This window comes from Amphibalanus amphitrite, unplaced genomic scaffold (genome assembly GCF_019059575.1).
Source record: "Amphibalanus amphitrite isolate SeventyFive unplaced genomic scaffold, NRLGWU_Aamphi_draft 000939F_arrow, whole genome shotgun sequence".
NCBI lineage: Eukaryota > Metazoa > Arthropoda > Thecostraca > Balanomorpha > Balanidae > Amphibalanus > Amphibalanus amphitrite.
Window position 1 is genome coordinate 220888 of NW_024882433.1, and position 24883 is coordinate 245770.

Here is a 24883-nt window from a genome sequence, read left to right on the forward strand (position 1 = left end):
GAGCGCCGGCGCGGCTTTAGCCACCAACTGAATCCAGCCGAGTCTTGGCCGTGCCCGTAGGTGCAGGACAATCTTTATATGCTTTGCATGCAGGGACCGCTATTGTCCAACAGCAGACACGGACTTTGGTCCCCCTGGAGTGAATCTCAGCTCAATGCCCCAGCTATGACTTTGATCCATCGACGGGCATCCCGACCCACCAGTGGTGGTCCCGATGAAATAACGATTAACTGACGCTCACGGCATTGATAGCGATGACGTTCCGTTCCACACCGTCAAACCAACCATCACACGGTGCTCATGCAGCAATGGTGACTTATTGACGAAACCAGGCGGCAAACACTTCACACACGAAACAAGATTCTCCCATGGTTCCAGAGAGCCTTCGATATTTGAGACATACTGGTATGTCGAGCCGACAGAGAACACTTCGCTGCACCAGGGCCGTTAACCACGAGCAACAAATACGTCATGAATGTGCGACACGCCCCGCATTTTCCACACCGACCTCTCGTTGAACCACACGCAACGGCCGAACAAGCATGCGACCAGTCCTTGTCAATCCCAATACACGCGTTTACAGTAATGTGCGCGACACAGTATCTCCCTGACCAATGCCACAGAGCGCTGCAAGCATCTTCCACATCGCATGACGCACAGTTTGGCTAGAACAGACGCACGAACGTTCTGATCATCGCGACAAATAACACAGATCAATAGGCACCCGGGCCTCTCCTGCATTGGAATTCAGTCGTGCGCGCGCTCAATCACAAGAATGGGTAACATCAGTTGGTGCGACCTGGTCGAGACATTGCTGTTAGATAACTGAATAAGCAAAGAAAACACAATTGGCAACCAACAATCAAATGGAATCCCTAGCACAGACTGTAACAAGTGCTGCAATTCTGACTCGGGCAGCTGGTATATTATCACTGAATGCAGTTCTAGTGTCCCATTGGTGAGCTGAGCGAACACATTCCATTGGGACAGTCGGCCTAGCCAGTACCCATCCTTTGCGTCCACATTCACAATGAGTAGTACCGAACTGAACGATTTCCATATGAAAACGACTACACCGAATACTCCACTACGCCAAAAATACACACATCGCTGTATACATTATGTACACGTCCGGACCACATCACTGTAAAGGTTATGTACACATCTGGGCAAAAAGCTATATACAAACCAGTCCCTGTGCGCGCGTCCTGACTCCTGACTCCTGCAGTATGGCAGAACAGTCCAAACTCTTCCAACACCGTATGACTTTTGGTCAACACCGCTACAAGCGGAGGCTGCTAGGAACAGATCCGGACTCGCAGCGAACCAGGGCGGAGTCGGCACGCAAAGGTCTCGGACTGTCATCTTCAGACGCAAGCCGAACGCAGCACTGAGTCAGTGGGAAACAGCCGGCGAGCGCGGGGAACGCAACGGGAAAATTCCAGCACAGTGGTGACATATGCTTTCTTCTGCAGCATGGAGGGAGAGGGATGGAATAGCATCCAAATGGAATCGCCACTTAAACCCTCACAAATAAATCACTGTATGGAGCCAAAAAACTGACGGAGGAGAACGGGGAAAAGAACACCTGAGCATTTAGCGGAGGAGATAGTATGACAGGTAGTAGCAGCTGAAAGCGACGGATTCATTCGTCTGACTTTACTCGGGAATTAATTTCCCTAATTGCGTCAAAGCTGTCTTGGCAGTGGAGCCACAGGCTAATCCCCACCCTTAGCTCCCTCCCTTCCCGGGCACAAAGTCCCATCCGCTCGCCCCAAAACTCCTCCGCAGTCCGTGACGACCCAGTCCGTACATTCCCCGGCGCACGACACGCGGCCACACGCCGGGACCCCGCGTCACTCACAGCACCAAATCCACTGCCAGCGGCTGTACCGCCGACCTCAGCAGCACTGCCACCTGGCGGCCATGTCAGTACCTACTAGGGCGCAGCCTTGAGCGCGGCACCGCCGGGCCGCGGGACCTCACCGCCCGGCCCCGAGTCCTCGAGGTTTTTGAGCAGCATGTTGAGCCAGTGTCGGACCGACTTGTCCTCCAGACAGGCGTCAAAGGTATCCCCCTTCAGCTGGTCCGGCAGACATGAGCGCAGAGCCACGCGTGCCCTGGTGGCAGGCGGGAGAAGACGGGTCAGTGGAGAGAAAACAGCACAGAGATACGGCTATGTTACCCACACATCAGCACAATCCAGATTTTTATCAATGCCGACCTCTTCCAGCCTGAAACTAACTCCGTTTGTCGCATCCCACACCAGAGCACCTTTAAGCATTTCCCTGACGTTGCACAGAGGTAGATTATCGCCTTCCAAATAAGCACACAACAATAACACAATTCATGTGTAATAATTGGTGCAATCATTGCTCAGGAAGTGGAAATGCTTCGTACCTAACACATTCAGCAACGATTTTCCGTAAATATTCGCTCAAAAAGAGTAGGTAAGCCATGACAAAGATCGGGGATTTTCTCCCCGGCAGCGCTGACCTGGAGTTGTCGGAGAGCCGCAGGTAGCAGCGTATGACGTGCTTCAGCAGGCGCGCCGACTTCTCCTTCTCCAGGTTGATGACCATGTTTCCCAGGGTGATGGCCACGTGGGAGAAGCGGTCGTACGTCTGGCAGATGTGAGCCAGACCTGAAAGGAGGCGGGAGGATTGGTGGTAGTAAAATAGATCCGTCCGTCGTTTCAATCCTCAGGATGCTGAAATACTTCTCCTCCACGCCGCAACCCTCGCTCCAGGCTAGACAGGCAACTTTATCTCATGCAGGCTGCTCCCTTAGAGCGGCACCGCTGCTCCCGAGGGAGCACACCCGTAACCGGGTGCAGAGTGTTATGGGGGGGGGGGGGGGGGCGGTCGACCTGTCCATTTGGACGGGCTCAGCCCCGGTGACTCTCTAGGGTGCCTGCCCTGACCAATGTCTCCCCTAATTCCTACCACCCTTCCAGCACTGAAATCGACTTACCTGACCGAAAGGGCCTATCCAAAAAAGGTGGTAAAATCGGGAGTTCGGGACCAATCATGAGGCAGGTCGACTACTATTTGTCAAATTAGGTGGAGTATATAAAAAAAGAAAACATCACATGAGGTTCATATCAAATCAAGCTCTCTAACAACCGGTCGTTACCGAACAGCATCCAATAAACTTCAACGAAAGACACACATGACATTTATATGTAAAACACGATACAGGTTAACGCTACAATACAATGATGGTACTAAACAATAAACATCCCAACCCTGCTTTCTGCGCTTCCCATACCGATTTCATCGAGAAGAATCTTCTGCAGGATAAAGGTGGCCACGGTTTTGCTGAGTTCCGTGCCGTACTCCATGATACGCAGACAGAGCGGAATGATCTCCGTGGTGAGGAGGAAGTTGATCACCTCCTGCTCGTCAGTCTGAAAATGGACAATTACAATATTGTAAGCAAAAGATAGGAGACAAAATATGATCATAAGCGACAGTGAGTGTCTACCAAAAGTAACTTAAGCAAAAGACAGGAGACAAAATATGATTATAAGCGACAGTGAGTGTCTACCAAAAGTAACGAACTATTCCCGTGGTGAATTTCGAGCAAGGAAGTGCAAGCAGCTCGGCAACAAAACTATTGTCACGACGTAATCAGTTGGTATTACCGTACAACAATGTAAAAAGTATGTTCGTCGTTATATTTCTACCGCGCTTCTAAGACCAACCAAGAAAAAGCGATGAAAAAAGAGACGCTGCTAGCTCTTCAGAAGACCGAACCCACCGATCCTACCGATCCCCCGACCTACCTTGACGAGAGCGCCGATAACGCCCAGACTGGTGAGTCGCAGGTACTCGAACGGCTGAGTCTTGGTGTTTGTGGTCAGGAACGGGTACAGGTACTGCGGTATTTGTGCCTGTAGAACACCGAGACGACAGAGTTACACCTTCATCAAAGGACCGGGTACTGACTACAAGCACCGAAATTGATTTCTGCACCTACAGTCCAGATATCACGACAGCACACAAGAGTTTACACACCCTTCACACATTCTATTATACAGACGTGCACGTCAGGTTCGAATTTCGATCAGTAACTCCTCCCAGTAACTCATCGACTTACGGCGAGGAAGGCCGACCTGGTCTCGGGGTGCGATGCGACACACTGCAGCAGCGCCAGTGCATTGCACACCCGGTTACTCTGCATGGCCGTCAGGGTGGGCGGGTTCATGTAGCTGTAGATGCTGACGATCTCATGCAGCAGGGCCGCGATCACTGCACCGGTGTGCCACAGCATCGGCGCCAGGTCCGGAACCACCTGCGGCGTCAGCGGGGGGTGGAGAGGTCAGCAGGAGGGGGCAATAAGTCAGCAGGAGGGGGCAATAAGGCAGCAGGATGGGGCAATAAGCAGCAGGAGGGGGCAATAGGTCAGCAGGAGGGGGCAATAGGTCAGCAGGAGGGGGCAATAAGTCAGCAGGAGGGGGCAATAAGGCAGCAGGAGGGGGCAATAAGTCAGCAGGAGGGGACAATAGGTCAGCAGGAGGGGGCAATAGGTCGGATGGACAGGGATGATGAGTAAGCAGGAAGGATGGAATGTCTGCAGGGGTGACAGGTCAGCAGGAGGGTTGACAGGTCAGGGGTAAAAGGTGACAGGTTGGCAGGAGAGGTGCCAGAAAGAAGGGTGACAGGTCAGCAGGAAGGGTGACAGGTCAGCAGGAAGGGTGATGGGTCAGCAGGAAGGGTGACAGGTCAGGGGTGAGTGGTGACAGGTTGGCATTGTAGGTGCCAGAAAGAAGGGTGACAGGTCAGCAGGAAGGGTGACAGGTCAGGAGTGAGTGGTGACAGGTTGGCAGGACAGGTGTCAGTAGGAGGGGTGACAGGTCAGCAGGAGTGACATATTAGCAGGAGTGGTATCATGTCTGCATGGGCAGTTACAGGTCAGCAAGAGGGGCAACATGTCAGCTAGCAGGAGGGGTGGCAGGCTAGCACATCAGATTAGCATGTGCCCCCAGGACAAGTATAATGAACCAGAAGGCCAGGAGTATAGGCCAGCCACTAGCCAGACAGAGATAATTGGTCTGCTAGGTCAGCAGCACCATAGGGATAAAGTGTCAACAGCACAGCTGGTGGAATAGTAGTTCAGCAGGACAGGACAGGACACCAAGCATGAGCAACGTGTTAACAGGACAGAAATAACATATTGGCAGGGCCAACATTTGGCAGCTTTTCTGGACTGTTGTCACATTTAGCATCACACTGGAAAACCACATCTCATAAATGCTTGATCCACACAATTGATCTCATGAGTGTTAACAATTAACACCAACTGCCAAAATTGCTCCATGATGTGCAGTCCACTTGTTCATGATAACCAGGTTTAGAATTACCAGCCATATTAAAAAATATTAGGTTTTTTATGGATATATAATTGTGGAATGTTTGAAAACCATTCCAAATCAAAATGATATCTTTAGCATTTAGTAGCATTTATAAGCTTATAAGCCAAATCAAAAACTAAGTCACATCACACAATTGCATTGCATCAAAAATGTTGCTGAATAGCTGGGATAGAAACAAACTTGCACCCTTCGCAAATCCATAAGGGAAGTCATGGTTACAGGTACTGAAACGGGTGGAGTTCCCCAAAAGTTTCTTACTTTCAAAACCCTCAGAGTTCACTTAATTGTTTATTCCCACACTGATTGAAATCCACTTAACCTAGCAATAACTTCAAGTTTCCCTCTACGCTATGCTAAGAGAATCCGAATATTAATCTTGGACGCTGTCAAAGTGTGCCATAGGTACCCATACACCCATTATTTTTTAGCCTGTGTGCTAGTCAGTAACATATAAGCTACAGCATACTCACCTCTCGTTTTTTGCTCAATGCCAATAACGCTTCTTCTCTCTTCTCCGCATTGGTCAAGTCCTGAATCCATTGAAATATCTTTTCAGATTCCACAGGGACAGACGACATTTTCGAATGTTGCACTTAATTTATGCAGGGCGCAGCAAATACAGATCCAAATTTCACTCACAGACCATTTAAATCAATTATTTATGGAAACTAATCACAAAACAAATCCGGCAAATACAGGTCAGTGGTCAAAGAAAGCGGAGCAATAATGCAAATTGCAATCGAGATTGAGATTGTTTCCGGCCTTGAAGGAAGGGAAGGGAAAGAAACAAACTGAAGGAATTTGGGTAGCGTGTTATTTTGTGAAAATATGGTTTATTGTATTTTGTATTATAGAAACGGTAGCAAATATTATCCGGTATATCTAAAACGAAAAATAGCTAACATTTGTCACGAAACAAAAAAAAAACTCCATAAATGGCAAAAATATGTCGGAAGAATTTTTCCTACTATGAAGAGTTTGGCAGCTTCTGTGTGAGGTTTGGCAGCCATTTCTTCGCGGCATATCTCGACAAAGATGCCGCAGGTGATACGTTTTGAGAATTGAGAATGTTCGTAAATTTGGATCAAGCTGTTTCCGGCGGATCCTATCCTGTTATCGTCCAATCCCGAACCGGCCCCGGCTGTTCCTGGGAAAGATTCTTACAGGGTCTTGGCTATGAAATTATACTCGCAAACTATTGCGTTGGGAAACTGGAAATAAAGCGAGAAGGGTGCCTCCAAGGCCGCCTCCACTCGAGGCCCTAAATAAAGTGGGGGTACACCTCCACTGGCCTTGCCTCCATGAAATGGTGCCTCCCTGACTATTTGCTTTCAACTTTTCTCACCAAGACTTTCTTCCAATGACACTCATGGATCCACATGACGCATAGTCGCTGGATCCTTATGTAAAATCAAAACCCAAGTCAAGTCCCAAAGGTCTAAACCTCTCCCGCGCTCTAGACGGTCACCATCAAGGTCACCATCATTGTAGAGTTTGAAATGCTTCTCAGTAGCGGGCTCACCTGCACTGAGATTACGACGCTGGGTGGTCTGCTGCCCGTCGGAAAGCCTCAGCCCTCGAACTTGGGCTCGTAACTAGAAATGCAAAACCACTGGCACGTTCGCGGTTCGAATGTCGAAGAGGCCTTAGAAGGCGTCGCGTCACAGTGAACCGATTTCTTGTGCTCTGACCGGCTCTTTTTCCGCTCCATCCAGTGCTCTCAGCTCTGTCCGCTCCTGACCTTATTCATAGGCGGCGGAACGGGGGGAGGGGGCATCGGGGCGCACCCCTTAACAGGAGCGGCGCCACGGATTTTTGCCAGGGGTGGCAAGCCGAAGTAGGGGGCCTCTTCATAAGAGGGCCTCCTGTTCGCCTCTGGGGCCTCCTCTAAGGTGAAAATTGTAGTCGTTTGTCAGAAAACAGTACCTTTATCTGCAGTTTAAAACGTTTTCGCTTTACCAATAGCAATACCGTTTATTCGGGCAAATCCACGCAGAAGTGGATTTTCCTTGCCTAGTGTCGATGGTAACCCAGCTAACAGGAAACGTTAGTACAACGTTGTCACAACGTCGTGTTTCGGTAAGTTGCGAAATTACGTTTTAATTACGTTCTAGCAACGTTCTGAACGTTGTGAAGCCATGGTTTGGTCCTAAAGTTGTGGTAAAACGTTGTGACAACGTTTTATTGGTACGTTGCAGCAACCGCACACTTGTAACATTATATTTTGAAAATGCATGGTGACATATATGGCCATATAATGCAGTTCCTTTGACTTCCAATGCGCATTTTCAGTTTTCATCGTTAAATTTGACATATTTTAACACTAGGACTGTTCATGTTGTCAGCTGGTGGTCGCCAACACGTTGTTAAAACGGTTTTTCACAACCTTGACATTATAGGTACTGAATGATAAGCGGTGTTTTTACAAGTAAATTCTGATACCTCTCTCTCTCTCTCTCTCTCTCTCTCTCTCTCTCTCTCTCTCTCTCTCTCTCTCTCTCTCTCTCTCTCTCTCTCTCTCTCTCTCTCTCTCTCTCTCTCTCTCTCTCTCTCTCTCTCTCTCTCTCTCTCTCTCTCTCTCTCTCTCTCTCTCTCTCTCTCTCTCTCTCTCTCTCTCTCTCTCTCTCTCTCTCTCTCTCTCTCTCTCTCTCTCTCTCTCTCTCTCTCTCTCTCTCTCTCTCTCTCTCTCTCTCTCTCTCTCTCTCTCTCTCTCTCTCTCTCTCTCTCTATCTCTCTCTAACCCATTAATGCCGGAATTTTTATTTTTTGATTCTTAAGTTGTCCTTAAAGGGACACTCCCACCTTAACATTAGTTTTGAGTTGAGATAGCCAAATTGGTGGCCATGGCCTGCAAATACCGGTTTGGGCACTCACAACATCGACAAATGCTTTAATTCGGAGATATGGAATTTCAAACTTGCAGTTTTCGGATTCTAAGGGGCTAGTGCATTGGTATGCCCCCTTAGAATTTGTGACGTCAGCGGAGATCTAACGATTTTTAAATCTTTTACTAAAACGTTTGGTAGCACGCGGTGGTATATGCTGCTTTGCGCGCAACAAATGCCGCACTTTCAAATAAAGTCGCTAGGAACAGCGGAGATCCCAAAAAGTAAACAAAAGTAAAAGTCTAATATCTTGAAAACCGGTGAATATTTTTCGATGAAATTTGGTAGATATTCGTTTTCGCTCTTTCTGAACCGAGGGACATCACTTTCGTGCCAATTCATTAACTTTTTTGAAGGTGGGAGGGTCCCTTTAACAAATGTTAGCCACACGGGTCCCAGTAAGAAAACTGTGCAAGCTTAAAAAAATTGTTCCATCGGTTCTCAAGTTATAAGCATGGGTCATAAATGACCCAACCGGCATTAGTATAGTCACAAATAAGGAGTTATCACGAAAACCAATTTAGCTAGATACCTTATTGTGTATACTGTATAGCGGTCTCAGCCAAACTATTAAGAGGCATTGCATTGCAATGCTTTGCAACGTCTCATTGGCGAGGCCGTTGGTGCCGCTGGCAGGCCTGTGGTACCCCTGTCAGGCCTCTGGTGCTCCACAGGCCTGACAGGCCTGTGGTGTCCCTGGAAGGACTGTGGTGTCCCTGGGTCCTGACAAGCCTGAGGTGCCCCTGACAGGCTTGTGGAGTCCCTGACAGGCCTGCGGTGCCATTGTTAGGCCTGTGGTGCCCCTGACAGGCCTGTGGTGCCTATGGCGGGCCTGTGGTGCCCCTGCTAGGCCGCTGGTGCCCCTGGGTCCTGGCAGGATTGTGGTGCCCTTGACAAGCCTAAAGTGCTCCCGACAGGCCCGTGGAGCCCTTTACAGACCCAAGGTGCCCGTGCGAGGCTGGCGGTGCCCCTGTGCATGGCATATTATGCCTCGATACCATATTATGCATGGCCATATTATGCATATGCATGGCCCTCGATACCATATTATGCCTGAGAGCCGGGAGAGGCCGTGGAGGGGAAGGATTTCAGTAGGCTGAGGATGGAAACGACGGGACGGAGGAGTACCTACCAGCTGCCCTGACCGTCCATTTATACGGACGTTGCGCCCTTGGATCTGCCGTAGGTCTCATGGGTGTCGTTTTGCATAGGCTTGGGAGTTGGGAGGGCCCGAGCTCTACCAAGGTCAGAATTTTAACATTAACCCTATAGCGGTGCATGGCAAGAATGGCTTTAGCATCCTCAAATTAACCATTACAGCCCTATAAACTTCGGAAAGTGACGCCCGTGGATGGTCTTAAGCAGCCTAGCCTACAGTTGGAAGCTGGCGAAACAGTGCCGCACGGAACATGGGCGGTGGGCCTGTCACGTGCCGTGGGCGTGGTCCGTCATCCACTACATTTCGCTAAACCTACGTTCGGTAAGTACATACCTACCTATTATTTATGCCGGCTGTGGGCCAATAGCCCAATGATCAAGTGATGTCAGCAATGGCAGCGCCAACCTAACGTATTTCGACAAGTTTTTTTTCGAGGTGTTGACCTATCAACGCCACATCCTAGGCATACCTTGGCGGACATAAAAGATGGGATTCGCGACCCCTACCATAGGATCGGATAACGGATTCCACTCCAGTAACCGACGCAGTATTAATGCCCGCATCAGAAGTCAATATACCTATTCGTTTGCATTCATTACGATCAGCTGACAGATGCTGCAGACAAAGTGTTCAGTCATCAGTTGGTTATCAGTGATGGCGATTGGCGATGCATGGGAAGAGACCGCAAACAAAGCACAACAGCTCTCCCGTCGATAAACTTGGAGAGCAACGACCGGCTGTAGCGAAGGCCATCGGGTTCGTTCGTGGCTAGCTTTCCTTTTATTGTCTATTATCTGCCGCTGGAGCTTTTATTCATGCCGTAAGCTTCTAGGTACAGTGCAGCGTCACGGCCCTCTGGTCGGCCCTCTTAGGTATAAGCCGTCACTCTGCCTCGGGCTCACATATAACAGCGATATGGATTTTGATCAAATTTGCGGTTACCGCCAGCAGGTGGCACTGGTGCGGCGGCTGACGATAGTTTATTTTGCGCGAGGTCGGCTGGTACAGCTCACTCAGCAGCCGCCGTGATGGCGACAGCAGGGCAGATCTGGGTGGTATTGGTCGCGCTGCTGGCCGGACGGGTCTGGGGCGGCCTGACCGGCGAAGGAGCTGACCTGACCGGCGATGGAGCTGACTTTGGCAGTGGTGATGGGCATGGGGCCGACCTGACCGGCGATGGAGCCGTACCGACTATTGATGAAGCTGACCTAGCCAGTGGTGATGGAGCTGATCTAGTCAACGGTGAGGCTGACCTGACCAGCGATAGACCTGACATGACCAGCGAAGCTGATGCCACACAGCTGGATCGTCAGGCAGCCGACTTCATTGCTAAACTCAACCAGGACTATCAGCTTCACTGTAACCAGATGGTGAAGAAGAGGTGGAATTTCAATGCCAACCTGACAGACCACAACCAGAAGATTATGGTAAGTAACGGTCACGGTCAACATTTGAATCCAATCAATGTGTCACGATCATCATTATTGTTTCAGACCACATTAGGCGTGACTGAAATACATAGTAAACTTGTGATAGCAATTATGCTGCAGGCGATTAGGCGCTGCGGCCTGCAGGTGATTCATTCCGACCTCCGATCTCTGAGGACACCTACGGTAACGACGGCAACTTTACATTGGTTATAGGATGGCCGGTGTTACCAGTTTGAACCCTACAGACCCGAGGACACCGAATTTCGGAAACGTTTCCAAAAATAACGTTTGGTAACATAAATAAATATCCGCTTCACGGGTGATGTCTGTAAAAAAGGCATCCCTTGGAAAACGAATCTTATCGTCGTCATTCGCCAATAAGACGCAAAATTATGCAAAGAACCCTTACTTCAGTGACAGGAATACCTACCAGCTGTCGCCGACATCTAAATGCACGTGAATGGTGATTGGTGACCCTAGGCGGGCGAGTCCCGGCAAACCTCAACAGAAATATCAGTAGGGTAGGGTGCGGCAAAGCGCCCACCCTAACTTTCCAACCTCAAAATATCCTTATCTTACAAATTTGAAGGACAACCAGGTAGCCGATCCGGTAGCTCATTATCTAGGCTTTTTTCGAATAACACTGCAGAAACATGTCGCATGCATAGTTTTTTAGATATGCCTCCGATTTGAGAGGACTACAAATCGGGCGTTTTGCCCCACCCGTGGGGCACACTTTTGATATTCTGGCAAAATAATGAAGCATTCATCCATTCCTCATTTCGTTAGACTTCATCTCGACAGATCACACCATTAAAAACATCTTAAACACTGCTGTCGCCATCCCACTCGGCACTCCTTATTCAGTCAACGCTTGTCACTGCCTTGGGGAGAAAAGATCCGTACTTGCGAATAAATCGTTTCCGACCATTCTAAACAGAAAATTGCATATTTAACAAAAATCCTGAGCATTAGAAACGTACCTATTCCGACACTCGCTTTTAGCTCGAAATTCTCGCAATTACTCGTGCTGTATAAGCTCCCATTGGTCTATGATGGGCGCTTTACCCCACATCAAGGTGGACGTATTACCCAAACAGCACATTCAAAACAAAGTTAACGAAAATCAAGCATGTCACAATTGTGTTGCAAACCAATAAGTGTTCAATTCAAAGCATGGCTTAAATCTACAAGTTTGACATAACGAAATTTTATTGCCTTCTTCAATCTCTATCAGACAAAATTTTTGCAGTAAGAAAGCATGTAATTCCTAAAAATATCAGAAATATACTAATCTTTATCGTACGTCCAGAACATCCCACTTGTGGAACCCAAAAACGGAGCTGAAACAAATTCCTGCGTGTTCTTTAGAATGACTATCAATAATTCTTTGAAAAGTCGAGCTTTTGAAATGGATGGCTGTGATGAGCATCGTTATATACATATACTATGTATTGTAATACGAGAAGTAGTAGCCTTTGCTCATATTAATGTTCAAATAATGCACAAAATTGGATATATTAAAATAATACTGATATTTCGCCTTGCGGCATCATCAGAGTACACACATACCTACAACTTTAGGTTTAACAAAATGCAAGAAAGAAAGAGACACGTGCGACTTTACCACGGGAACAAACGCCAGCCGATAGTCAAATCTTGTCCTATATAAGAACATTGGAAGAACCTATAACATACGTATGTGTGTACTCTGATGATGCCGCAAGGCGAAATATCAGTATTATTTTAATATATCCAATTTTGTGCATTATTTGAACATTAATATGAGCAAAGGCTACTACAGGGTGACACAAAAAAACGGTCATCACCAAATTTCGAATAACTTCGGAAGTTTTATTCAGATCATCACCAAACTTCGGTCACTTAAGGTCACACCTATGTAGCATACATCCACTAAGTTTGAAGTCTTCACTACGAATACTTTTAGTACAGTGTGTGTTTTACTGACGCTCCACAATGTGCTCCGGGTGAGCGCCACGGCGCTGCAGGGCGTAGGCACACTTGCATCCGGCGGTCAAAGTTGTCGATAACCCGATGGCTGTGCACTTTACAGAGTGCAATGGCCTCTGGAGACAGTGCTCAGGGGGTGTGCTACCCCTGAAACGTTATTCTTATCGGGTTATCGGCAACTTTGCCCGCCGGATGCAGGTGTGCCTACGCCCTGCAGCGCCGGGGCGCTCACCTGGAGCACATTGTGGAGCGTCCGTAAAACACACACTGTACTAAAACTATTCGTCAAGAAGACTTGAAACTTGGTGGATGTCTGCTACATAGGTGTGACCTAAAGTGACCGAAGTTTGGTGATGATCTGAATAAAACTTCCGAAGTTATTCGAATTTTGGTGATGACCGCTTTTTTGTGTCACCCTGTACTTCTCGTATTACAAAGTCGAGCTTTTGACAAATAAGAGGGGTGGACGTTTTACCCGTCCTGGGCGCTTTGCCCCACTCTACCCTTAGCCTATACACAACTGTCAGTTTTACGTCTTAAATGTATAAAGCCAGTTCTACGTCTTAAAGGTATAAAGTCAAGTATGCATGTAAACATCCGTAAGTTTGGCCGGGTCACATTTGTTATAGCTCCGATAACCGCATAGGCATGGTTGCCGATTGAAGGGCTGGTGCGTTGTATGCATAGTTGTGACCGCTACACCCTGTATTGGTATCAACCTCAGCTATTAAATAAACATGCAAGCACCTACTCAACAACATTTACGGAAATGTATGTAATTAAGCGTGTCTAAATCTTCCGGGGAGAAAAAGTGTTGCCTATGCTCCCACCAAGGATAATAAAACAGACCTAGGCCAAAACGTCTTCGGTAGCACACATATTCTAAATGCGATACGATGCATAAGTCATAACAATATCCATGATATTCATATTATTTTGTAATTGAACGCTACTGAGTGCCACTACAACATTCACAGACATGGTTACTAAGTGGAAATCCGCTTTCTTCAGATGTTTTAGTGGATGGTAAATTTGCGCTTTTAACTCATTCAGGGAGCCTCTGACACGAAAACGCCGCACCCATCTGCACCCTCTGCAGGTGTCCCGTGTCATGACAGCTGTGGGGGATAAGCCGCGTCCGCAGATTTGTCATCCCAAAGTACTTACGTAATGCACTAATCTGTTGTGCAATTGTTGTGCATTCCTCCATCCGATAGGTATGTACATATTATGTGTCAAGGTTAGGAAAACATTAGGTATACCTTTCTCTCTAAGTGGGCTAACTACGGATAATATGGTTGGCTTACACACAGTATAATTGAAACGATTCGTCGGTAAAGTATTACTTTGGAGACATTCATTATCACCAAAACATGCAGTTGAGAGTTTCCAGACGTGCACCGTTGAAATTCACATCGACATGAGTTTAGACAAAACACTCGAGCAATGATTTCTTTTGGAATACAGAAGTGCAACCTGAGCACTGGCGAATTCGGGGGGGGGAAGTATTTGGGGCCTTTCTTAACTTTGCTTTGCCCTCGCCCCTCCCGTAGAGCCTGAAATTGACGAATTTTTGCAGTTTTTCCCGCATGGAAACAAATCAGCTTCAATAACAAAAAGTTTGTTTTAAACTGCACAGATCGACAGGGAGTGGATCTTATTTTGAGCCACACAAGTAATTGGCCTGCCCTGAAAGCCGGGCGCTGCGACTAGCGCCTTCAGCCTCATCGGGTCAAGCGAGATACGTATAACGACAAAACAGACCCTGACCGGTGGAAAACAAAGATACCGCTCTCTGCATGCAGCAGATAAACCGGCTTAACTAACCGAGCTCGTCACTGCAACCAGAGTTGACGTCAGTGGGGGGAGTGGGGGGGGGGGTCGATGTCGTCACTCGTCGACCTGATTATATAAGACCTGAATAAGTACTGCAGGGGTTTACAATTTATGAGATCTAAAATGGTATTTCATGGTAAGCTGTTAAGTTTGAACCCTACGACACAGAAAAACAACGTTAGTCTGACATTCTGATGTGAAAAAGGATTCCTATATTAATTCATATTCTGTTGGCCTTTATTTAGAAGATTAGGTACATTATCCCACGTTTTACGCCGCCTTCATGCCATCCTGGATGTTTGTAGGTAAAATGGCAATTCTCAGTCACCTAAAGCGCAATAAAAGATTGGTCCCCGTTCCAATACGAGCGCAGTTAAACTTAGCTCATGCAGAAATAATAGCATTTTCCTGTTTTGTTCGACGTTGTTTTTCCGTGACCACCCTCTTCATCGATACCTCCTAAGAAAGCTGTGATTGCGACATTCATGAATTCCTTCTGTCGTCTAAAATGGGTCGAAAAACAAAATGCCGATGATATTTTTGGCGATGGACTTTCTTCAGTGGTAAGCTGGACTTTCTTCCACTGAAGAAAGTCCAGCACCGAAAATTCATTCTGGATTTCGTTTCAGCTCTTCTTGGGCATCAACAAAAGGTTGTTATTCATACTGCGCAATCGTAATAATAATAACGTTGCAAGCAATCAAAACTACAGGGTGTTTCAAAAGTTCGTTGACACGTTTACAGCGAAAAAGCCTTGCTTTTTCGTCAATAATTATCCCGCGCCCTGCCCGCTGGACTATTCAGCCATACGCGCCCTGCTGGGGGGGAAGGGGGGGGGGCAGATTCTGCCCCCTGTCTAACTTTCGAACCGATGGTCGTAGAAAGACGGGGAAAACGGCAATCGAAAGCTCTCACCGAGACGGATCTAAAGAGCCGATTTTTTTTGCTTATGCACGTCAGATGTCAGGTCAAGGTCAGGTCAAGAGTACACAATGCAAGTTTCTACAGTATCGGCCTTGCACCGTAGTTGCCGAAGAATGGACTGAGACTGATTGCCCAAAACGTGTTCTTAGGCTACCAAGACAAGATTCGTTGCATACCATGTCCTGCAAAGGCCAAGGTCAAGGTCAGGTCAGGTCACCAAAAACGAAATATAGAAAAGGTCATGTGTGACACATGTTTTATGGGTCATTTTATTCATAGAATTCAATGCAGGCACACTCAATTAGTGATATGGACCACATCTTGATGAATTTCAGGTCGAGGCCAGGTCAAGGTCAGGTCAAGTGAGGTCAAATTTTGAAGTTGATTGTTAAGACGTGAAAAGGTGTCTATCTGATGCAGTTTTTCACGGCTAATCGAATGGTGCTATTTTTGTTTCCGTACGAGGTCTACGAGGTCTGTAGAACTTCAAAAAAAAAAAAAAATCATTTTTCGAAAATTTTGTGTGTCGTGGCGTCATAAAAGTTTGAATAACTCCCACACTTTTGAGCGGATTTTTCTAAAAATTGGCATGTAGGTGCACATAGACCACTTCTCTCACATACATTCCGTTTTTTTCGATAAACAAAAAATTAATTTCATAATGATTTTCCAAGTCAATTTTTTGAAAATTTTGGGCTAAAATCCAAAATTTTTAAAACACCAAGATAGCCATTTGATAGGCAAAGTAGAATCACGTATAAACTTTTTTTACGCGTTTAGAAGTTATTGGCGAAAAACGGGAGGGGGCAGATTCTGCAGCGGGGCACGGGCTAGATGGATCCCTCCGCAGTTATAGGTGAATGCGGAGTGTAGGCCATAAGACTTTCGGAATGTAGAGCTTGTTTCAGAACGGGTACGCTGCTAATTACCGTTTGTTTCAGAACGAGTACGCCGCTGAGCATGTACGGTTTGTTTCAAAATTAGTACGCCGCTGGGTACGGTTTGTTTCAGAACGAGTACGCTGCCGAGTACGCCAGCTACCAGAAGGAAAAATGGGCGGAGGTCATCCAGTGGGACTGGATGAAGATTAACGACCCCCTCACAAGACGCCAGTTCAAGCACTTCTCCACACTCGGGCCGGCGGCGCTGCCGGACGAAAAGTTCAAAATGGTAATATTACAATACGCCATGTCTTTCATTGTGGTATGAAGCAGCCCATACGGGCATTTTGCGCCTCCAAGCGGAAAGAATAATTCATCATGCCCACAGCTTTTCACGGATCAAAACTGATCATGTTTTGCGTTGTCGACAACAACGCAATTCGATACATTCTTTTCACTAACGTCATTTCGTTGTTTTAGTATACCGACCTCAGAAGTAAGCTCAAGAAACGCTATGGCTCTGCGACAATATGCGACTTCAATGACCCGAAGAAGTGTGACCTTCGACTCGAACCAGGTACGTTGACTCGTTTCAATAATGTATGTATTGCAAGTACCATCTAATAAGACCAAAAACGAATCTCGTACGAGTGTGATTGCTTAAAGCATTTGCAACAAATCAATAAAAATAAATGAGCGCTTGTAAATATTCGATTGAGCTAGTATCTACTTCAACTAACATAAAGTCTCCATTAGGACCCAGCACTTGTTAAGTGCATCCAAGCATCCATGCTTGGATGCACCTGTACACTGTACTTTTAAGACAGACCTGTACACTGTACAGTCTGTAGACAGATTGTAGACACTAGACAGACTGTACAGTCTGTCTTAAAAGTATCGCGCAAAGTAACGGTGGATCCATCAAGCCTGACCGAGGAAGGGCCTGCTATAATTTGAAAGGCACCGAACCAATTGACCTGGGGTATGGACGAGGACGTCAATTGCTTCGGTGACTCAAATCAGTCCCCCCACGGTCGGGCTTGATGGATCCCCGCACTGTTGGGCGCGATACTTTTAAGACAGACTGTACAGTGTACAGTGTATGCACTCCAAGCGTCGCTTATTATATCCTGAGTCCTGAGAACTTCCATTCAGGACAGGTAGCTAATCTAACACTGCGGTTTTCACGTTTCAAGAGCTGGAGGACATTATGATGAACAGCACAGATCCGGAGGAGTTGAAGCACGTTTGGCTGCAGTGGAGAGAACAGTCTGGCAAAAAGATGAGAAAAGACTACATACAGTTCGCCGGCCTCATAAACGACATTGCTTGGGCCAACAGTGAGTAATCAGCCATTTTCGTTTTCATCAAATAGCCACAAGACGCTTTAGGTTACCAGCGTCTTAGCATCATCGAGTCATGGATCTTGCTTCGAACCTGGCTCGGATTTTAACGACTTCTCATTGGACGTCACACCACATGAAGCGGGGCTTTGATTGGTGTTTGCGCTGTGACCTGATGTGTGATTGGTGCTCGCGCCGTGACCGCCTCTGTGATTGGTGTTCGCGCCATGACCTTGTCTGTGATTGGTGCTCGCGCCGTGACCTTTGGTCTGTGATTGGTGTTCGTGCCGTGGCCTCGTCTGTGATTGGTGCTGGCGAAGTAACCGTGTCTGTGATTGGGCAGACTTCACGGACGGCACCGACATGTGGCTGGACGATTACGACACTCCCGATTTCCGGGAGCGGCTGGCCGCCCTCTGGGAGGAGGTGGCGCCGCTGTACCGTCAGCTGCACGCCTTCGTGCGCGGCCGCCTCAGGGCCCGCTACGGGGACAGCGTGGTCAGCAGGAGCGGACCCATACCGGCCCACCTGCTCGGTAAGGGACAGGGGAGGGGCAGTGGACCCACACCGGCCCACCCTCTCGGTAAGGGAGGTATAGCCTCGGTGTCCGGTCCGGAGAAGAGGAGAGCCAGCTGCGGTCGTGGCAGGATAACTTTGTTGTAACTTTTTGTGAATGCCCCAATCATCATCTGCATCTGGATGTCGCCAAGAGGACTACCGGGTGAAATGTTAGAGACCTCTTTATCGTAACAAACGATTAAAAAGTCAATGACATAAAACAATTTATAAACACATGCCAGGAAGGCTGCGAATGGAGGTACATAAAATGAGCAGTGAGCAGAGCATTTATCAATGGTCCCGATGAGTGTTCCCCTTAGAACTGGATTGATATAACACAACAATTGTGTTTCCAGGGAACATGTGGGCCCAGGCGTGGGGTAACATAATCGATATATGCAAACCGTATCCAGAGAAAAAGGCTGCCGACGTCTCAGCGCAGATGAAAGAAGCCGTGAGTAATGAAAGATAGCGCTGCCTTGAGGCTCATGATTGAAAATATAAATGTGATTAAAAACCTAAGCTAAGTATCATGCTAAAGTACATTTACATTTTACAAAATGGCCGAAAGAATTAGACAACAGTTTCACGCATAGCGCATCATCAGTTTTCTTAATGAGACCTGATGATGCGCTATGCGCGAAACTATTGTCTAATTCTTTTGACCATTTTGTAAATATGCTTTAGCATGACGCATATTTTTTTATCACATTTATAAGCCGTGAGTATAATGCCCAGTATGCTCATTTTAAGAGGGTTTAAAACAGAGCTTGAAATAAAAAAGATGGAGTTGTGTAAACGCGCACCCAACGACTTTACAAAATACCAGGCTTTATGAGATTGCAGAACATTCGACCTTTGACCTCTGGCGTTGCCCTGTTGCCGGCCAGGGGTACACGCCGGTGCGCATGTTCCGTCTCTCGGAGGAATTTTTCACGTCACTCGGCCTGGAGCCGATGCCGGACACCTTCTGGAACCTGTCGGTGCTGGAGCGGCCCGCGGACGGGAGGGAGCTGGTCTGTCACGCCAGCGCCTGGGACTTCTGTGACCAGCGCGACTTCAGGTCAGTCGCGGAGCACAGTCAAATCGGATCGTGATAAGTAGTCGAGCATGGTTATAAATGGACAACTTGCATGGATTTGCATACCTTCATGGTGGGTTGCATATTGCACATTTTAGATACAGTTGCACTTTGCACGTGCTCATGCGCAGGACTCGATCCGAGGACACCATTGCGCTCGCTCGATCATCGCAAAATGCCAATTAGGTATCATTATTTTGTTTACGTTCAACCGCCTGGGGAGATCGGATCCGACCCCCTCGGTTTTTCTTGTTTGTGTGCCGACAGGATAAAGCAGTGCACGGTGGTCTCGATGGACCAGCTGATAACGGTACACCACGAAATGGGCCACATCCAGTACTACATCCAGTACAAAGACCTCCCGATGGCGCTGAGGAGAGGGGCTAACAGCGGTGAGTTTGCGGGCGGACCTGAGGTTACTGTCAAATGCTCACAGATGGGCACGATCCGTTCCTTTCCTAATGGGCCTTCGCTGCAATATTCAGAAACAGAGGAGCAGACTGGTTAATGAAAGTGGAACGGACCAAATAAGTTCCGTTCCAACTCCAAGCTGGCGCTTTGATCTTTTTTTTATGCGATTTAGTAAGCTCCTCCATTTCTTAGTATAGCTTTTGGTCATCTGAGCGGGTTGGTCTCGCAATTTATCGGCCCAGGTACTCTTCCTACAGAGAAATAACGTTACATTTTCTTAAGGTCTATCCGAGCACAAGCTCTCCCATATAGGTAAAAGAAAGAAGTCAGTTTCGTTGCCCCTGAACGACCAAAGTAGGTCAAACATTTCTTTCTGCTTTTCAGGATTCCATGAGGCTTTGGGCGACACCTTAGCTCTATCGGTTCAGACCAGGAAACATCTGAAGAAGATTGGTCTTCTGAAGGAAGAAAAAGACGATCCTGAGGTCAGTCCATTCATCTTATTACTGGCGGCCCACTCAGCCGCATTTTGGGCACGTATGACGTAGGTACGTGACTGCATGACGTGTGTGGCACATTTTTGCGCTTCGGTTACGATCAACAGAAGAAAATGGTAGTTATATCGATTCGGAAGGCACGTTTAGTCTTCCTCCACGGCCAGTTATAATGGGAGATGTGGGAGAGTTAAAGGGACTATCCCACCTTTAACATGGGGTTTGAGTTGAGATAGCCAAGTTTGCGGCGAGGTTCAGAAACCACTATCTATCTAGGTTGCAACCCCCGCGGCCTCTTGGTGTTGGAGAAATTCGTTCCCTTCATTTGAAAATGGGCCTTGTGCAAGGCCCTATCTTCAACATAGAGCGACCGTTAGTGTGACGTCACCTCGTTTAATCATTCTGATTTAAATGGGTTTGTTCGTTGAAAAATCGCTTAAAACTTGGTCTGAACTTTGTTGTGGTGCCTACAGAGTAAAAAGAATCAGCTTTATGACAGTAATGTGGCCTGGGGAAGGAGGTAATTTTGGGCTGTGACGTCACATACCTATTTGAAAGTTTGTGTTTGAAATATGGGAAGCCTAAGATGTTTAATGAAAAATAAATGCCAGAACCGTGTTCCTGGTCATCCAATCTATAAAGTCGGGCACAATTTAACTGGTTTTAACAACATTTTAGAAGGTGGGATAGTCCCTTTAACAAACATACCTACAAGGAGCTTCTCACTCAGCTCCTAATATACATGATACAACCTAAAGTATCGGCTATCAAAGCAACTTTCTCTGGTGACCGAGGAATGTCAATGTCGCTCCAACGACGAGACGAACGGGGAAAAGACTGACTTATAATCATCGCCAGGTGGATCTGAACTTCCTGATGCTGACGGCGCTGGACAAGATCGCCTTCCTGCCGTTCGGCTACCTGATCGACAAGTGGCGCTGGGACCTCTTCTCCAACGTGACGTCGCCTGAGGACCTGAACTGTGCCTGGTGGAAGCTGCGGGAAGAGCTGCAGGGCGTGAAGCCGCCCCAGCCGCGCTCAGAGGCCGACTTCGACCCCGGCGCCAAGTACCACGTGCCCGCCAACACGCCCTACGTCAGGTGGGTGCGCTGCCTTGGCCAGTAGGTGCGGTGAGCAATTAGTTTCACGCCCTAGTTAAATCCTCATCTTCGTATGTGATAGTAAGCTCATTCTTTTGCGGTTAATACATCATTTTTTTTTTGCCAGCAGTCATGTGTAATAATAAATGAAAACTTTCACCTACTGTTTTTTTTTCTACCCGATAGGTACCTACCCTCACGTTTCCGCAGGTACTTCGTGGCTCGGATCCTGCAGTTCCAGTTCCACAAGGCACTGTGTCAGGCGGCTGGAGAGTACGACCCACAGGATTCCAGCCGACCTCTACACCAATGCGACATCTATCAAAGCAAGGAGGCCGGAAAACTACTGAGGTACGAATTACTTTCCGTAGAAATTCATCGACTCTAGGCTTTTTTATTTTCCAGCCCCTCAACAAAGCTCAACTGTCCCGAAAGTGGGTGGATGATCTTTTGTTTGATCATTGGTGAAGTCTCGAGTACCTATATATGGAGTCACGCTCGACCTTTTTCCACTAGTCCGCCTCTGCTATTCTATGTCTTTCTCTGCTCTACCGTCGCTCTGGCCAATCCTTTCATGATTCATCACCCCACATTTATCGTTGACAATACACCGGGTGCACGCCTGCTCTTTGCTTAGCCTGCTTTACGCGCCTATTTCCAGCGCCATGATGCGCCTGGGCCATTCTGTACCGTGGCCGGACGCGCTGGAGGCCATCACGGGCCAGAGGGCGATGGACGCCTCCCCGCTGCGCGAGTACTTCCGACCGCTGGAGGAATGGCTGACGAAGGAGAACGAACGGACCGGCGAAACGGTCGGCTGGAAAAGCGGTACGTATATATTCATAAAAGGGGTACGTAAGTGCTCACTTGACAGTAACTTTCTTCAGCTCATGTTTGGACGTTTAGTAACAGTATGTTAAGCATTCGATGGCATGATGCAATATTTTTGCGATTCGAACCATTAGAATGGGGGCACTAAAAACAAAAGCGTAACGGGCGAGTGTCGTTTGCCTACCATTATTTTATGCTCGTACATTTTAGTGGACTTAGGCTGGGGGGATCCAGAGCGTCGTAAGCCTCGTCGCAGCTGCGACGTGTCGCAAGTTGTGTAGTAAGTCGTTTTTGGAGGGATCAATTGATGAGTAGCGTTACTTAAGAAGTAAAGTCTGTCGCAAAGTGCCTGATTTACGACACAACTTACGAATTTGAAATAGCAGTCGTAAGTTGTGTCGCAAGTTGATATGGCCTTGAGGGAGAGGTCACAGGTCACAGGTCATTGGGGTACTGGTCACGAAATTTGCATGGTACGTGGAAAATTGTTGAAACTTGAGATCCTGAAAATTTCGTTGCAATCCGTTGCCGCTAACGCGAGTTATAAAGCAAGAACCAACGGTTCGTCTATGAGGCCTCAATCCGCGCCAGCGAGAGTGTTGAACATGGTGCATAATATGTTATATTCACATTTATTGGGGTATTCATGGATATGAAGTAGCCTAACACCATTCCAGCAACTACTGGCGAATCCAGAAAGGCGGTCTTGGACGTTGCGAGGGGCATCCCCCAAAAGATTCTCCAAATTCTAAAAACGATGTGTCCCAGATGACCCCCATGACCTCGAATTGATCTCTGTGATGACCCCAGGTTGACCTCTGTGACCTGACGTGTTCCAGATGACCTCCAATTGAGCTTTGTGATGACCCCAAGTTGACCTCTGTAACCTGATGTGTCCCAGATGACCTCCGTGACCTCCAATAGAGCTCTGTGATGACCCCAAGTTGACCGCTGTGACCTGACGTGTCCCTTGATGACCCCCATGACCTCCAATAGAGCTCTGTGATGACCCCAAGTTGACCTCTGTTACCTGAAGTGTCCCAGATGACCTCCGTGACCTCCAATTGAGCTCTGTGATGACTCCAAGCTGACCTCTGTGACCTGATGTGTCCCAGATGACCTCCAATTGAGCTCTGTGATGACCCCAAGTTGACCTCTGTAGCCTGACGTGTCACAGATGACCTGCGTGATCTCCAATAGAGCTCTGTGGTGACCCCAAGTTGACCTCTGTGACCTGACGTGTCCCAGATGACCTCCAATTGAGCCCTGTGATGACCCCAAGTTGACCTCTGTAACCTGACGTGTCCCAGATGACCTCCGTGACCTCCAATTGAGCTCTGTGATGAACTCAAATTGACCTCTGTGACCTGACGTGTCCCATATGACCTCTGTAACCTCTAAGTGACCCCTCTGATGACTCCAAGCTGACCTATCTGACCTGATGTGCCCCAGATAACCGCCATGACCTTCAATTGAGCTCTGTGATGACCCCAAGTTGACCTCTGTGACTTGACGTGTCCCAGATGACCTCCGTGACCTCCAATTGAGCTTTTTGATGACCTCAAGCTGACCTCTGTGACCTGGCGTGTCCCAGATGACCCCCAATTGAGCTCTGTGATGACCCCGAGTTGACCTCTGTAACCTGACGTGCCCCCAAGTTGCCTTCTGTGACCTGACGTGTCTCAGATTACTTCCGTGGTCTCCAATTGAGCTCTGTGATGACCCCAAGTTGACCTCCGTGACCTGAAGTGTCCCAGATGACCTCTGTAACTTCCAATTGTGACCTCAATCTCCAACTCTACTAACTCTCTGTGACCTCATACTCTCTTAACTCATTTCTTCTAAAGCATCGCTTCTAGATGCCCTATAGCGCCACGAATCTCTTGTGATCGATCCCAAAATTCATGGCAACTCACGTGAGCGTTAGCAACCACAAGTCACCCAGTTGAGACAAAGCTTCAGAATCAGAGAACATGCTTGAACTGGCTGTCTCATAAGCTCGCAAACCAGAAGGACGAATGTTCCTTTATGCTTGATAGAGTTTTCGACCTTACTGACGCTTACTACGGGATCAGCTGATCGTGTAGCCTTTTAAATTCTCGAGTAAAGCGGGTATTTAAACCTTGTCGCAGCTACGTTCTGTCGTATCCTCCGACAAACCCCTCTTTCCTCAACATCCCTCCTTTTTCGCTACGACACAACTTGCGACGGAACATGTGTCGTAACTTGCGACGTGTCGTAGATGGACTTGCGACGCCCTGGATCCCCCCGGCCTAACTACTGTGTACCTACTGTGGTTTTCTTTACATCATTTCAGACGGTCCCGTTTGCACGAAGACGCCAGAAGCAACATGCACTGGTCGTAAATAGTCACCTTAGGACGGTTAATGCTTCGTGCAGACACCATATTAAGTGATCGTGGCACCGGCTTTTTCTGTACATGGGTAGGTACTCTCGCCACAAAAAGTGCAAGAATAAGTGCAATGGGCATGTTTCGATGATGCATTAAGAAAGTTACGTTTTGCTGCTCTTTACATGCTTGGTGAATGAATATATTGTTAGGTAAAAAGTCAATGGAGTTTGGCATGTTTAAAAATAATCC

At 47.6% G+C, this 24883-nt stretch overlaps 2 protein-coding genes across 2 annotated transcripts; one reads left to right on the forward strand and one right to left on the reverse strand.

The window, feature by feature from the left end:
* Positions 1-298: 298 nt before the first annotated feature.
* LOC122368324 (CCR4-NOT transcription complex subunit 9-like) lies at positions 299-6266 on the reverse strand. The gene is made up of 6 exons (XM_043342150.1): positions 5848-6266; positions 4102-4296; positions 3788-3895; positions 3271-3409; positions 2497-2644; positions 299-2120 (listed from the first exon to the last, which is right to left on the reverse strand). Exons 1-6 carry the CDS (start codon positions 5953-5955, stop codon positions 1940-1942), a joined length of 879 nt encoding a protein of 292 aa, XP_043198085.1. The 5' UTR covers positions 5956-6266; the 3' UTR covers positions 299-1939.
* Positions 6267-10436: 4170 nt separating this feature from the next.
* On the forward strand, positions 10437-24855 carry LOC122368323 (angiotensin-converting enzyme-like). The gene is made up of 13 exons (XM_043342149.1): positions 10437-10848; positions 16594-16752; positions 16944-17040; positions 17660-17803; positions 18150-18341; positions 18721-18818; positions 19255-19427; positions 19713-19837; positions 20241-20341; positions 21209-21450; positions 21661-21801; positions 22112-22278; positions 24599-24855. The coding sequence occupies exons 1-13, from the start codon at positions 10450-10452 to the stop codon at positions 24649-24651; spliced, it is 2091 nt and encodes a 696-aa protein (XP_043198084.1). The 5' UTR covers positions 10437-10449; the 3' UTR covers positions 24652-24855.
* Positions 24856-24883: the final 28 nt, after the last annotated feature.

Bases quoted from the DNA above. Each gene is read 5' to 3' on its own strand.
- LOC122368323 (XM_043342149.1), top strand. From the start codon at position 10,450: ATGGCGACAGCAGGGCAGATCTGGGTGGTATTGGTCGCGCTGCTGGCC. The intron at 17,804-18,149 runs GTGAGTAATCAG...GTGATTGGGCAG, and splicing joins CGACATTGCTTGGGCCAACA to ACTTCACGGACGGCACCGAC. The intron at 20,342-21,208 runs GTCAGTCCATTC...AATCATCGCCAG, and splicing joins AAGAAAAAGACGATCCTGAG to GTGGATCTGAACTTCCTGAT.
- LOC122368324 (XM_043342150.1), bottom strand. From the start codon at position 5,955: ATGTCGTCTGTCCCTGTGGAATCTGAAAAGATATTTCAATGGATTCAG. The intron at 4,297-5,847 runs GTGAGTATGCTG...CTGACGCCGCAG, and splicing joins CATTGAGCAAAAAACGAGAG to GTGGTTCCGGACCTGGCGCC. The intron at 3,896-4,101 runs GTAAGTCGATGA...GGTGTTCTACAG, and splicing joins CCAGGTCGGCCTTCCTCGCC to GCACAAATACCGCAGTACCT.